The sequence below is a fragment of the Ascidiella aspersa genome, chromosome 1 (assembly GCF_963924565.1).
Source record: "Ascidiella aspersa chromosome 1, kaAscAspe10.2, whole genome shotgun sequence".
NCBI classification, from domain to species: Eukaryota; Metazoa; Chordata; class Ascidiacea; order Phlebobranchia; family Ascidiidae; genus Ascidiella; species Ascidiella aspersa.
This window is the reverse complement of record NC_139447.1, coordinates 25710358-25725228: the sequence shown is the minus strand read 5'-3', so window position 1 is coordinate 25725228 and position 14871 is coordinate 25710358. Positions and strand designations below refer to the sequence as shown.

Sequence of the window (14871 nt, the reverse complement as noted above, 5' to 3'; positions counted from 1 at the left end):
GGGCGCCCCTGCTTGGCTGCGTTGCTTTTGCGAAACGTGTGTGATGCTCAGCCATAAATCCAGCTAATAAAAGCATTGCCTTTTCTTGTTAAATATTTCTTGGGCTCTACTTAAAAAATGTAGCAATAACAGTGGTTTTGAGTTTTGTAGTATTGTTCTTTTTATGCATAATGCTGTCTATGTACAGTGCATTAAAAGGTCATTCTTTGTTTGGTTGTTTTAACTTTATATCGCAAACTTAGCATATTTCTGTATATCTATCTATCACTATCAGTCTTGTACGGTTTCAGTCAGGCTTTAAAATTGTCATTATTCAAAGTTTAAAAAGGTTGGCGATAAAAACTTGTTGTTATGTGGTGGAGTTCTGTCAACACTTATACAACATCCTTAAAGTTTGCTGTATCCGACTATGGCATCAATCGAACTGCAAAGTACAATAAAAGGGTACGAGCCAAGATTGGGTTTTGGCCTTGGGGGCAGTTCTATTCACTATAAATAATTATAACCTAACCAGAGATTGCCAGAAATTCCTCCCTAGAGGCCGACTTTTTAAAAGGTGAGTTGTTTGGATAATTCGCCAGCACTACCTATACCCTAGGCCAGTGCTTCTCAACCTTTTTTCGCGACGACCCAAATATTAAGCGTATGACGATAAGCTTTGGCAACCCAACGAACAAAAAACGGACATTAGCATAAATAATTTTGAATATTACAAGATTATAAGACATTATTTGTACTGCTTCATTGAGAAATCTTTCTCCGAACCAATCTCAATTAGAATATACATCTGAAATACTTCTGTCGGCGACCAAACCAAATCACACAGCGACCCAGTTTTGGGTCGCGACCCATAGGCTGAGAAGCACTGCCCTAGGCCAAGAACGTGGAGCCCGGCAGCTGTAGGAATTTCTAGACAAAGCCAGCTGCCTGACCCTGACAGTAATCAGTATAACAACTTGTTATTAACAAGCATCGAGCCATCGACGATCACATAACATGATCAGGCTTTTCACATTTGGTTTAAAAAGAGAATTTTTCATTCAGCTATCAATTTTAACTATAGTAGGCGGGAAATAACATAAAGTATATTACTTGATTTCAAGGTGATAAAAACCACTAGTTTCTCCAAGAAAACCACTAGACCACTAGATTATTTAAAAAAACACTAGATCAACCACTATAGGAGTGGCAGCCCTGGTACTGAATTAGGTACTGTGAGAGTGCGAGTTGCGACCCAACACATCTAATTGTTACTTATTTGTTACATTGTTGCACAATTGTTACGTAATGATAATGCAATAATTTCTCGATCTAATAGAAAACGGTAACGTTTAGAAATGCTTAGGCTACTATAATATTGTAAGTTATTATCCAATCAGTGTTTTATTTATTCAAATTAACGTGCTTGACTGTATGTCAGGAGCGGATCCAGACCGTGTTTTTTGTCGATTTTATCCACATAAATACAAAAGTGTTTCGAACTTTTGCACGATTCTTATTTGACTTTTTGATCCACGACTTTTTTGACAGGGGCTTGAACTTTTGTACCAGTGACGTCACAATGGTTCGCATAACACGAAGCAATAATCTACAGAATTCTTGTTCTTAAGCGAAGTCTTGCACTAAATGTAGCTGAAATCCGGTCTAATCGTTTGGTTATTGGCTAAAGTTTTAATCAAAAATGCAAAGACGTTTTAGGGCACAACTGGGTATATAAGTATGTAGTTCTTGTTTCTTTTATATACACAAAGAAGCATAATATTGACAAACCAGCAGAAATTACTGTTTCCAAGTTTGTTTTTGATTCAAAGGGGGTGATGTCTTCAAAGGATTTTGCAGTTCACTGCAATGGTTCCCGAGTCGCTAAGAAACCACTTTACCGGACATAACAATCCAAAAAGGTGTAATTTCACGTTACTGCTACGGCTAATATCATATGTGATACAACATGATGGGAAATCTATTATTACTGTTTCAAAAATGAATAGAATTATTTTATTTCGGCCAACTTTAGCACAAGATAAATCTGCATCTACGATATCATATATAGATAACATGACACTTAATCATAAATCCTTTTGAGATGCAGAAAGCAATGTTACGCCTTCATAATGCGATATTGCTGTGATGACGCAACAACATTAGTAAGCAATCATGATCAAATACATTGTACATAATCGGCATACTTCAGAATAATTTTCGGCAATGATACGTCCTTCCGAAACTATACGCAGCACTCCCGTCATTCATAACGTTCGATTAACCTGCCTTGAATTTATCACCGATGAGTAATTTTGGATAGCATATTATTTAAACGAAATGCACAACGTCGTTTCATACAAGATACTCAAATTAAATACAAAGCAGTTTTTTCACAAGGGTTGACTTTTTAAAATCGTCTGTTTTTTCATGCTCTTGGTTTTAGGCACTTTGTTTGGCGAAACAATCTTTTAAGAAAATAAGTTTGAATGTAGGCCACTGCGCCGACAAAGAACACCAAAAAAATTGATAATCTGTAAGTACATTTAATATAATGTGTCAGTTAATTTTTAACAGTTTTAAAATATAAAACTTACCTATTTATAAACTGTAGTTCCATTTCTCGGTAAATTAGTTCACCTTTATCCAACGTTCGTGCAAATTGCATGAAGTGACCAACGTGAAAAATTGAGCTTCGCATTTCTCTAACCATTTTCTAAAGTGATGGATTTTAAGTGTTTGAATGTTGGAGAATACAGTCGTGCCTGATGCAAACACGACGATTGTTTATGTTTTAGCTATCAAAACGTTTACCTTAGAACAGTGGTTCTCAACCTTTTTGTTCTCGCGACCCCTTTTAAGTTTTGAATAACTTGCGCGGCCCTCTTGCGCGGCAATTATATTGTGTGATACATACACCTGAGTGTAATAAAAAACACATTTTAAAATTGGAAAAAATCTAGACTAGGATTGTATCAAAATTTAGCCAAAATGCGCTATGTACACCAAGCTAAAGTTTGAGCCAGGGTTGCCAGATGCTTGGTTTAAGGTTAGGACATTGTTGGTGTGAAATTCGGTCATTTTAGGCCAAATAATATTTAGCCTTTCCTAGCGCAAGACTAAAGGGAATCTATGGAGGTAAATGTTCATGGTGAGCAGCAAAATTCCTTACAAATTTACAAAACGGTTAGACGTTAACAGCAGTGCAATATAAAGCTTTCTGTAAATGCTATTTCCTTTTGCCAAAACTGCAAAACCAAAATTTTATTGCCGGAATTCCGTAGATGTTTTGGAAAAGGTTATGTAAAAAGTTATGATAACGCTGAAAAGTAGAAATACTTTGCATGTAACCTATTGTAAACCTAGCACAAATTTTATTGTAAGTTAGCCTAAATTTCAATTTTGAGTGCCCTTTACTAGGCTACACCTGAAGCTTTTGTGCCGCACAGAATTATTGTAGAAATACGCATCAAAATCGCGCAAAGCGCGAAAAATAAACCATTTTGGAGGCCTCGTTATCCCGTGGTTTAATTCACCCAATGTTCCAAATAAATTCGGCAAAATTGAGACAGAAAGCTTACTGTCCTAATGATTTACAAACCGTCGGACACAACAGGTAAAATTAGAACAATTTATCGTTTTTGGTTCGAATTTTAGGCCTTCTGGCAACCCTGGTTTGAGCTTCCATTCATTTTTATTAGACATTGTTTGACTGAAGCTACGCTTGATTGATTAATTGAAAAGTGTAATCGTGACGTCATAAACACGACAGGTTCACTGCAGCAAAAGTAAAGCCACACAAAGACTAATGTTAGACTTGCGGTTGCTTTTGCACCTTATATACTGCTAAACTTTTAGTTCATATTGCCTAGTTCTTAAGATTATTTTTTTTTTGAAATTCTACACGGCGACCCCCCTAGACAACCCCTTGCGACCCCCTTGGGGGTCGCGACCTCCAGGTTGAGAACCACTGCCTTAGAACAATACTATCGACACACTGGATGACAAAAAGAATAGCACTGTGTTACACCCATGATGAATTGCTGCACCGAAATCACCCAAATGTTTACGCAAATCGCAAAAAAATAAAACATTGCGTTTATTTTGTTTTAAGAGTTGGGTAGGTGTTCCTCACGATACAATTAGCATATTGCAAAGTCGTTATAGATTTATGCAAACAGCCAAAAGTTCCACTAATTAGATAATTAGGCTTCAGTAGTTTCATGTCTATGCCAAACAGCAAAATTTAAACACAATATTGCTATCTTACTGTAAGTTTAGTGTAAAGCTCTTCGGTACCGTTGACCTTCGTCTCATTTCCAATAACCACGTCTACGAAAGGATTCAGAATACCGATAAAAATTTGTGTTTTCTTATCAAAATATCGTCCGATCATATTTACATAACAAAATTCGTAGATGCCTAGAAAACAAAGCTATCTTTAGAAAAATATGAGACAGAATAACTACTTGCTGGGACACCAGTAAACGGTATTTATTACGCAATATACAGTCCTCCACAACCTTCTTGTGAAATATCCATGGACTGGTCAAATTTGTTTTGCAAATGTGAGTTAATAACATACTGTCCGTTAGGATGTTGCACCGTCATCGTTATGGAGTTTTCAGATAACGTCGTTGATGGTGTCAGCACCTGAATGATTAAACATTGCTTTTCTATCGGTTCAAGGTTTATAAACAGTAGGCTATAACTATAGCCTAATTATTCAAATTAAACGACAAAAAATATAAATAATTCTAAATGTTTTCTGTCAAGCGTATTGTTTACTTTTGAAAGCGTATACAACATATGTCTCAATTTTCTATATTAGTTTGGATCATGGTAAAAGTGTGGGTATCCTTTGACACGTTCTAGATCAGAGGTTCTCAACGTGGGCGGTACCGCCCCCTTGTGGGCGTTGGCGAGTTACAAGGGGGCGTTTTGGGTCTTTTTCTCAATTGGGGGGGCGCTGAACGCACATAAGGGGGCGTTACATGAAAGTACTTATGGCAAAATTTTATAAAAAGTTTCACATAAACATAGTAACAAACGGCACTGTAGGCAACTTTTAACCTTAAATGGCAACTTCCGTACTGCGAACTTGTTTCCCGACCATTGTTACGTAATAATTGACTTTCTTATGTAAAGTTGTTGGTTGTTTGTTGCAAATCTCAGAAATACAGCGATAAACAGAGCGGTGATTCAAGCCGCTAATCAGTAAGACGTATAAAGTAGAATCAATTGTCAAATGCGGAAAGGCAATTCGCTAGGCGCGGCGGTCACACATCAGTGGACAATGGTCACGTGTATAGTGACGTAAAAGTAGGCTTAATGCTACAGCCAGTTAGGATTTTTTTAAAGCCAGATTTGAAAATTTAGGCTTTTTTTGAATCTCTTTGGATTTTATTTAAAAAAAAAATCCAAATGAAATTTGGCTTTTTTAGGCTTTTTTCGTTTTTTTCAAAAATGTCATGAGTGTTATGTTAAGAAGATACCAAACTAACGCCAAAATAGAAAAAAAATCCAAAAAAAATACATAAAGAGAAAAAAAATGTCAAGAAAACTTTACAAAAAAGAAAAAAATTAAGAAAATTTTCCACAAAAACAGAAATTCAATGTACCAGCATGACCATTTATTGCATTTTTTATTTATTTAAGGAAAAACATAGCCTTGTTAGAGTTTGTAGTAGATTTGGCTTTTTTGGCCTTTTTTTAGAGTAATTTAGGCTTTTTTTATTTTTTCTATCTGGCAACCCTGGCGTTTTACCGTTTTATACGCGGCAAAATGTTTGTATATTTAAAGCAGGGGTCGCCAACCTACGGCCCGCCGCCTGTTTGACAACTAGACACGAGTCCATTTCAAATACATCGCGCGAATGATCTTTCTACGTCCGGTTAGTTTACGTTTTAATGCTGTCTTTCGACTAGATCAGCACTTCTTTAGCATTGCGCCGTGGAAGGCTGCCAAGTGAGTCGCGGACAAACGGAAAACGTATATAAAAATATTAGGCATATATTTTTTAACATTTTTTGATGTTTTTTCGGCAATAACAAACTAGCAGGAAATTTAAAAGAAATGCCGGTATACCCCCAAAAACTCGCGCTCACCAGGTGCGCCCGGACTTAAAAATATTAACAAACACTGAACTGCACTATCTAATTAAGGTTATCGCATTTCCTTAAAGTACCTTTATTACACTTTTCATTAGTATGAATGAAAAAAAAATACGACGCCCGCCAGATTTTGTGCGGCCCGCAGAGACCTTTCTGAGTTTGGTTATATGTTCGGTTACGTATACATGCCTTTGTTTTTTAATAGGCACCAATGTCCTAATTTTGTTCAATTTATACACATGCTCATGTAAATTCCTATAGTGAATGTATGTTAGACAACCTAAAATATGAGTGGCAGCTTATCGAAACGAAAGTGAAGACAATATGATGGTAGACAACGATTAATATAATACTTCACTGTAAAGCAAGATGAGGGGGGCGATATTAAATAATAATGAGCCCAAGGGGGCACAAGTGTAAAAAAGGTTGGGAAACACTGTTCTAGATTCTAGATAGACCGTCAGTCGTGATGGTTGGCTGTTTATTTACGGTGGATTTAAAATATTGAGACATTGATGGAGCGAATCTAAGGGGGGGTACGAGGCAACGTCCCCCTCAATATACTAGTATTTAAGTATTAACTGCATAACTTGAAACTTTTTCGCATTGTAACCAAATTAGAAAAATCAGGTTTCCCATATGTCTTATCCCGTTTTTTTAATAAAATCGTGAAAAGTATTCGCAATATAAAGTAATATTAAAATAACATTTGTGCTTTACGCATGAACGTTTTATGTCTTTTCGTTTAAATTTTATTAACTGGCATTTTCAAATTATACACTTTAAACTATAGGTACACGTTACAATTATCGCGTCGTTTTGAAAATGTAAAATGGTAACATCGGTCAACAAGCATTAAACGTAACAAAGGGTACGTAATAACGTATACATATAAACTATGTCTTTTTAACTCACCTTGTAGGAAACCATTAGTTCTGAGCCGGCATTGATGTATTGGTAAAAACAGCTGCTAGTTCGTGCCGGAATTACCAAAGCAAATCCTATGCCGTTTCGCGACTGGTCGGCGCCTAATTTTTCAAAATCAGTTCTTTCGCATTCTGATTTAACCACAAACAGAATCACTAACGAAACCAAGTTCAACCACAGCACCATAATAGCGGTTTTCTATATGAAACAGCTCTCAAAATGTTTTAAATATGGTATTGGCGAACACGTTTGTAGAGACTGCAGTTGTGCACTATATCAAACCTTTGTGTTAAGCGGGAAATGAGTCTGGGAAAATTACCTGGCGTTTACAGCTGTCTTACCGACGAGCTCAATGTGCTGTACCTGTCTTCGGTAAACAGTGGAGTGTTTAAGCTTTCTTTTTCGTTATCCGCCCTATTGCTTTAAATTATTGTTTTCTTGAAAATGCAGATTTTCATAACGGCACACCGGTAAAGAACGACTTTATTAGATACTAGACGAAGTACCCGGCGTTGCCCAGGTTAAATAGAATATTTATCAGTTATTCTTACTAATTAAAATGTAATTACATCTACAATAACCACCATAATGTACGAAGTATAACTGGATTTCATCTGCGTTTAAACAAAATTAAGCAATCCATCATTCTGTGGCTCATTACGTTGTAACATGTTAAACTAATAGCCTCATGTTATAGCCCATAATTATGGAAGCTAAGTTAGGTAATCAGCATATAACCCGAAAGTAATGTTACGGATAGCGTGAGATCTTCATAAGTGGCATAAATAATGCAAACATATTTTTTTAAATGTCATAACAAATTTGCTTATGACTAAACGTTTCTACTGCGTGTCACTAAAATAAAAATATCAAATCAGGTCATATCGTGTGTATAAAATCGGTTAACTTATACTTGCCCACAATCAGAGTAACACTCACAGCCTTTGTGAAAGCGGCATTAATGTGAAAGCGGAATGGCGTGTTTAATTATGTGACTTATCTGTGTTCTCTAAAGATCTAATTCTCCGTAATTTCCCAGTACTATTTTCATTTGGTTAAGTTAAAACAATCTAATGATAAAAAAATTAACGTATAACCTAAAAAGCAGTTTTGTGTCTGAAATAGGTCACTAAAGGAAAGTCGCGAACGTGCTGTGTTAATTTTTCGTTTACCATTTAATTACTAATTCACGTGCTACCAGCATTGTATAAGCTTGCTGAAGCCGCATGATATAGCCGTTGATTTAAAAAAAAATATGGGGTATTTAACATCAAACCAAATTGTAACGTAAAGTCGTAGCAGCAATTGTTCAAATTGCACGAAATTCAAGCAAATAATTCATCACGGTAAATACCCTACTGCATCCAACGAAAAAAAATCCGGTTTAAAAAGTAATTTTATTTAGTATTTAAACCGCTGCAATAAACGCGATATTTTGTTAACTTGGTCCAAATATTGCGTAGTTTAAACTCGGTTAGGGTTGTTGTGTTATGTTTTTGAATGGTAGCCTACGACTTAACAATCGACTATAGCACACAACACTTGTCAAAGCATGTCATACATCTTTAAAGTAACGAAAACCCTTGACATTTGTCAATGGACAATAACTCTCAAACGTAAAACTTCAGGTTGTAGCAGCAATTTGTTTAGACTTTCTTGATAGCGTGATATTTAAGCAAATACGTAATCCCGGTGCTAAACTGCGTCAAACGTAAAAAACAAATGTATTGAAAAAAACGTGGATAAACCCATTGTAAGAAGTCATTAGACTTTGGCCCCAATCACCATCACAATATTGCTGGAAAGGCTTGTTGTACGATATCCGTGTAGGTTTCCTGATGTTTATTCAAAGTATGTTTAGTATACGATCCGTGTGGTAGCAGTACTTAACGTCCAACGAAAGAAAACCTCGTTTGAAAAGTAAATCTGCTTAGTGTTCAAACTGCGACAACAAATGCGATGTTTTGCGAACTCTGTCTAAATTTTGCGTGGTTGAATATGCTGCTAAAAGTTTTAAACTTAAGTCTTTACTTGGAACGTTGCACACGTTCGGTTGCAATAAATTTCATGACATGTTATGTTTTTTGCCTTTACGTGAGCCTATTGTTTACACCAGTGGTTCCCAACCTTTTTGTTATCACGGACCCCTTTAGAGAAATTAATAATTCTGCGGACCCCTACCTAAATTTTGCCTAAACTCAATTAACATAATATTGACTTTTGAAATACCTATGCTACCCAACTACTGTACTGTCAAATTGTTGTTGTTGTTGTTGAATATAAACAGTAAAACAATGTTCAAGAACGTTGTAGATTTTTGTGGTTTTGGCCCAAGGGTTGGGGTGCATTTTTTTGAATGGGGTTTGAAAAAAAACAAATTAAAAAAAATGTTGTTTTGTTAATGAAATATTTACTCCCGGGTGGAGAATGTTTTTTTTTGTTCATCGTTTATCTATGGTTTCGGGGTCATCAAACTTTTTGTTTTTAATTGATCGTAGGTTTTTTTTTACTAATAGGGGGAAAATAAATTGTTTTTTATGTGATTTGAGGGAGAGGTGGTACGTCACAAATGAATGCAGAACATTTTCGGCCCATATCTGTTTATGCTTGCAGAAACAAGTCAAGGAAAAGTGTTGGGATGTGTATATGTCTATCAAAAGTTCTTTTGCATCTGTAAACTCATAGGTGAAGGCAAGAAATTTTTCGGCCCATATCTGTTTTTGCTTGCAGAAACAAGTCAAGAGAAAGTACAACTTAATATAAACCGTAAAACGAATAAATCAAAGTGTAATATATAATATTACAAAAATTAACCTTGTAAATAACGCTATTTATAATGACACAATTATTGAACCCCCCTTGAAAATAAGGTCCTGAAAAATGACCCCTGACAAAATATGCAACAACCGCAACCCAATCACGGACCCCAGGTTGGGAACCACTGGTTTACACCAAAGCGCTGGTCGTCCCTTGACTTATAAGGATTGAAATTAAATTACTCTTTTCACAGATTTTTTATACACAGCAACAAAATATGTAGCGACATTTATCGATCCAGAATTGCTAACAAACGCCTTAAAAATAAAAGTTGCTCACCCGTGACCGGTTTGCGACGGCACTCGCGTAAGATGCTAAACTTTCTCTCATAGAAAGAAACAAATTTTTTTCTGTCTGGAAGCATACAAGTTTCTTTCTATTTTTCCACTTGCTCGGCGACTCGCTTATGAGGAGCAGAATGAGCGAGGTTGCTCTGTCTGTCTCTCCCTAAAACGAGCCACGTTGCTCTGTCTGTGTCTCCCTAAAACGCGAACATGCTGACTGCCGACTGCCGACTGCCGACTGCCGACTGCCGACTGCCGACTGCCGACTGCCGACTGCCGACTGCCGACTGCCGACTGCCGACTGCCGACTGCCGACTGCCGACTGCCGACTGCCGACTGCCGACTGCCGACTGCCGACTGCCGACTGCCGACTGCCGACTGCCGACTGCCGACTGCCGACTGCCGACTGCCGACTGCCGACTGCCGACTGCCGACTGCCGACTGCCGACTGCCGACTGCCGACTGCCGACTGCCGACTGCCGACTCACAAACTTTCTATTTTATTACGTTTAGATAGCCAATTAATAGAAAAAAACACATATCGCTTTAATTTTATTGTACATCAAATACAAAGTAAATTAAACTGTCGGCAATAAATTGTGTTTCGTTAAAATGTTTAGCTCGTCTTAAATAATCATTCGTCAATCGTCATAGGAGAAATATTTAAAATATTTTTAAGCAGATATAGGTTAATATCCCTTCTCCAATGATGGGAAAGAAATTCAAGCCCTTGGTTTATGCGAAGGTGTAGTTAATTTCGTACGAAACATTCTTTTGAGGAAATAGGTCTGAAGGTAGGCCACTGCCCCAACGGTTAGTGTCAGGCCGATAGACAATCTGCGATAAATAAACAAACTTTAAAGGCAATTGTGGTGATTTGCGTGGCAAGTTGATGACTATATATACATATAGTCTTCTCATTTGGAATGTATTTGTGCTGTCGCCATCAGTTAGGTTAAATTGTAGGTTCTTTGTTTTATAACAAATTTAATCAATTTAATAGGTTTGGTTGTATCAATGTATCGTCTTATCACATATATATATATACATTTTACATTGATATATTATATTTAGCATTGCAGTTCATTTATCAGTTCGCAAACAACGAAATATGCAGACATTGGCACTTACAGGTTATAAAAGTTTCTTATCGCATACTTTGTTGATAAAGAGTAATCACTTAATTTCTTATTCGGCTATTTACTATGAACTTTTTAAGGAGACAAACCTGTTGATAAACTGCAACTGCATTTGTCGATAGACCAGTTCACCTTGGTCAACAGCACGTGCAAAGTGCATGAAATGACCGACGTGGAAAATGGACGCTCTCATGTCATTGACCATATCCTAAATATATACAGTTTTATGGTACCGTAAATAACATAAATATTACCAATTTTAATTTTAATCCATATACAGAGTTACAGACCCAAACCAAAAGCAAACAAAATACAGCTATATTAAAAGAACATACATACGTATAAAATATATCCGAAACTTGGTGTTTCGTTTCTATAAATATATACTTTCGACAAAACGTACCGCCATATAATCCGATATCAAATTACGTCATTACTGTATAGCGAAGTACGAATAATTTATCATATAGGGATGTTAAAATAAATTGTTTGTGGATGGTTGGCCAAAATTCGTATATTAACTTTGTCTGTTCAAATAAAATTACCTTAAACGTGGTCAAACAATTTATGAAGGCCATTGACACAGCTGTATAGAAATTATACGTCAATATAATTCGCATGAAGAGAAATTAGTATACAGCAGTACGTTATCCTGTTAAATTCGGGAGAGGTTAGCCTTTCCCCCCTGATCTGCCCAGTCAGACATCCCCGTATAACTTTAGAGGTTGTAAATTTGGTTAGTTACTACCGTCATTTTGCTGTATTGATTGATGGTTTCATTGCCTTCTACCTCCTTTTCTTCAGTAACATATGGATTAAGAATTCCGATAAATATTTGTGTCTTTTTTTCAAGAAACCTCCCGACGTAATTGAAAAAGCAAATATCATAAACGCCTGAAACACGTTTTTATATTTTTGTTACATTTTAAAAATAAATTTTTAGTCAAACTACTATTACCTTCAACTGTCTTTTCAATGGACCCTTCGAATCTGTCTTGCAAATTTGGGGCAAACACAATTTTGTTTTTTGGGTCTTTAACATGCAATGTTATGGCATTGTCTGATATAGCTGTTGACGGAGTGAGCACCTATATACAACAATGTGTACTCGTTAATTACTTTTGGTGCCCAAGTTGAATCTTGGTTACCACTCACTTTTCTGGCATACGGATGATTCCAGAGCAATAACTATTCAAGCATATTTTATTGTAAACTTAGCTGACCTTGTATGAAATTTGGAGTTCAGATCCAGCGTTGACATACTGATGAAAGCAACTTCTCTCTCCATTTGCTAAAATTACTGCAAAACTGATCTCATTTTGAGGCTTTTCCGACCCCAACTTCTCGAAGTTTGTAGGTTCACAGCTGGCCACTCTTGTTAGATGAAAGATTATCGCAAGTACGAAGTTATTAACAAAGTGCATTTTTAGTATGTTTTTGTTGCAGCGACTTAGTCTAATACAAAAGTAAACGTAATCGTTGACAAGCGCTGCGAGTAAACGGTGAGAAACCGGTACTACAGACAGCTGTCCGTAAAACGTCACTAGCTACACAATTATTCGCTGGGCTGTTTGTTTTGCTCTCTTATAATTGTGAAGCTCCGAAGTAAACTCATAACTTGGTCGTTCGACGGATAAAATAAACCAGTGTAACTGCACGTTATCGCCTAAAACAGGGGTCGGCAACCTTTTTCTAGGCGCGGACCAAAACCAAACTTAGAAAGGTCTCTGCGGGCCGCACAAATGTTAACTAAGGATTGTGTTATTAAAATGTTAGAACAACTTTTAATCAGGGGGGCTCGGATATTTTTTGCACCTAAAAACGTTTTAACTACATTTACAGAGGCAGTAAAGTGTTGACGCAAAGCGCGAAAAAAAAAGCGTTCGTTTGGTTAAAAATCAAGTTCACACGTCGTCATCCGTACTACTAATGAAAAGTGTAATAAAACTACTTTAAGGGAACGTGATAACATTTAAAGTTAATCTAGCTTAGTGTTTGTTAACCGTTTTAAGTCAAGTCGCAGCAGGCGAGCGAAGCGAGCGCGATTTTTTTTTGGGGTACCGGGTGCATTTTTTTTTATCTCAATGGTCTTGTTTTCCGCGTATTTCTAAAAAAATGTTAATTTACAATTCGTTTACCATGCATTCAGTATATAACAACACTAACTATATATAAAACAAATTCCTAATTTTGTTTTTAACTTATTTTAGCTTCTTTGAAAGAAGTATATAATTAAACCAATAGATCATGGCTTTGTGCCACACAACCATTCAAAGTCGTATATTTCAGTCAGGCGTCTCTTCTAAATTATACTAAATTAACTTTCCAGTAAAAGTCAGTTTTTAACACGAACTCGCTTCTATATGAAGAATATTGAACAATAAAATGTAAATCTGCATCGTGTTTGTATCCTTTATTGTTTTTCTTGTCACTAATGGTGCACTTTCAAACCAAACTATTTTATTGTACTGTGTACACTTTACAGATATTTATTTTAAATTTTTTGCAAGTTTTTATTACATTGCCGAAAATAAAAAAATGTTAAAAAATATATGTCCAATAATTTTGAATACGTTTTCCGTTTGTCCGCGACGCACTTGGCATCCTTTTACGGCGCAACGGTAAAGAATCGCTGATCTAGTTGAAAAGGCATCATCAATACGTATACAAACCAAACGCATTAAGAACATTTGCGCGAAGCGCGAAAATTTTTCGCAATTACGTAGTTAAATCAATCAAAAAGTATGTGAAATAGACTCGTGTCTGATTTGTCTAGGAGACGGCGGGCCGGTTTGTCTTTCATCGGCGGGCCGATCCGGCCCGCGGGCCGTAGGTTGCCGGCCCCTGGCTTAAAACCCTATTTAGGGTTTGCTGGGAGAAAATAAGCCTGTTAATTCGCTCGAGAACGTACAAAAGCTATCCCATATAGTTCTCTTTTTTGTTGACCAGAAATGATACAAATAATTGGTTTGGCCCCCCATAGCGAAGCCGTTTACTCTATTACAGTATGTGTAACACTGCTTTTCAGTAGAATAGCCATTAACTTATTTCATTTTTAACGTTTACAATGCTCTGAACCTTTAGGCCCTAATATGTCAGTTCCGATGATACACTGTTTTGGAACATTTAGTTAAGTGACGCTTGAAATCCGAGATATATTTCACCACAACCAATGCCGTATAAAGTGGTGCCATTTGCTGAGCTCCCTGGAAAAGAGTAGACAAAATCACATAGCAATAATAACAAATATTTCTTGAGTTGAGGCTGGGAATGTATTGAGGTTAGGGATTGCTGACTCGGGATTGATGGGTTAGGGTAAGGGGTAACAATCCTTGGTCTTTGCGTTTCATTCTAACGATCATTAATTGCAATTGATATAGCGATCATTGACGTTAATCCTAGCCATCTTTGCGATTGATCACAGCCCTATAGCGACCTATTATTATAGTTGTGACTGCATGATCTGGCGATCCTTAAGGTTGTTGTATAGCCTAATCCTTGCCAATAACCCCAGATATCCTAGCAATCCTTGCGATCCATATACTCCTTGCTATCCTTCTCATTTGAGATTGGTCTTCGCGAGTTATGCAGTCATTGTAACTACAAGGGAT

General features: G+C 36.7%; 1 protein-coding gene across 1 annotated transcript; it reads right to left on the bottom strand.

Moving 5' to 3' along the window:
- Positions 1–10843: 10843 nt before the first annotated feature.
- LOC146168538 (transmembrane emp24 domain-containing protein 6-like) lies at positions 10844–12684 on the bottom strand. Its single transcript, XM_083386293.1, has 5 exons — positions 12484–12684; positions 12219–12348; positions 12009–12154; positions 11350–11468; positions 10844–10958 (listed from the first exon to the last, which is right to left on the bottom strand). Exons 1-5 carry the CDS (start codon positions 12682–12684, stop codon positions 10844–10846), a joined length of 711 nt encoding a protein of 236 aa, XP_083242419.1.
- Between the last annotated feature and the right edge of the window lie 2187 nt (positions 12685–14871).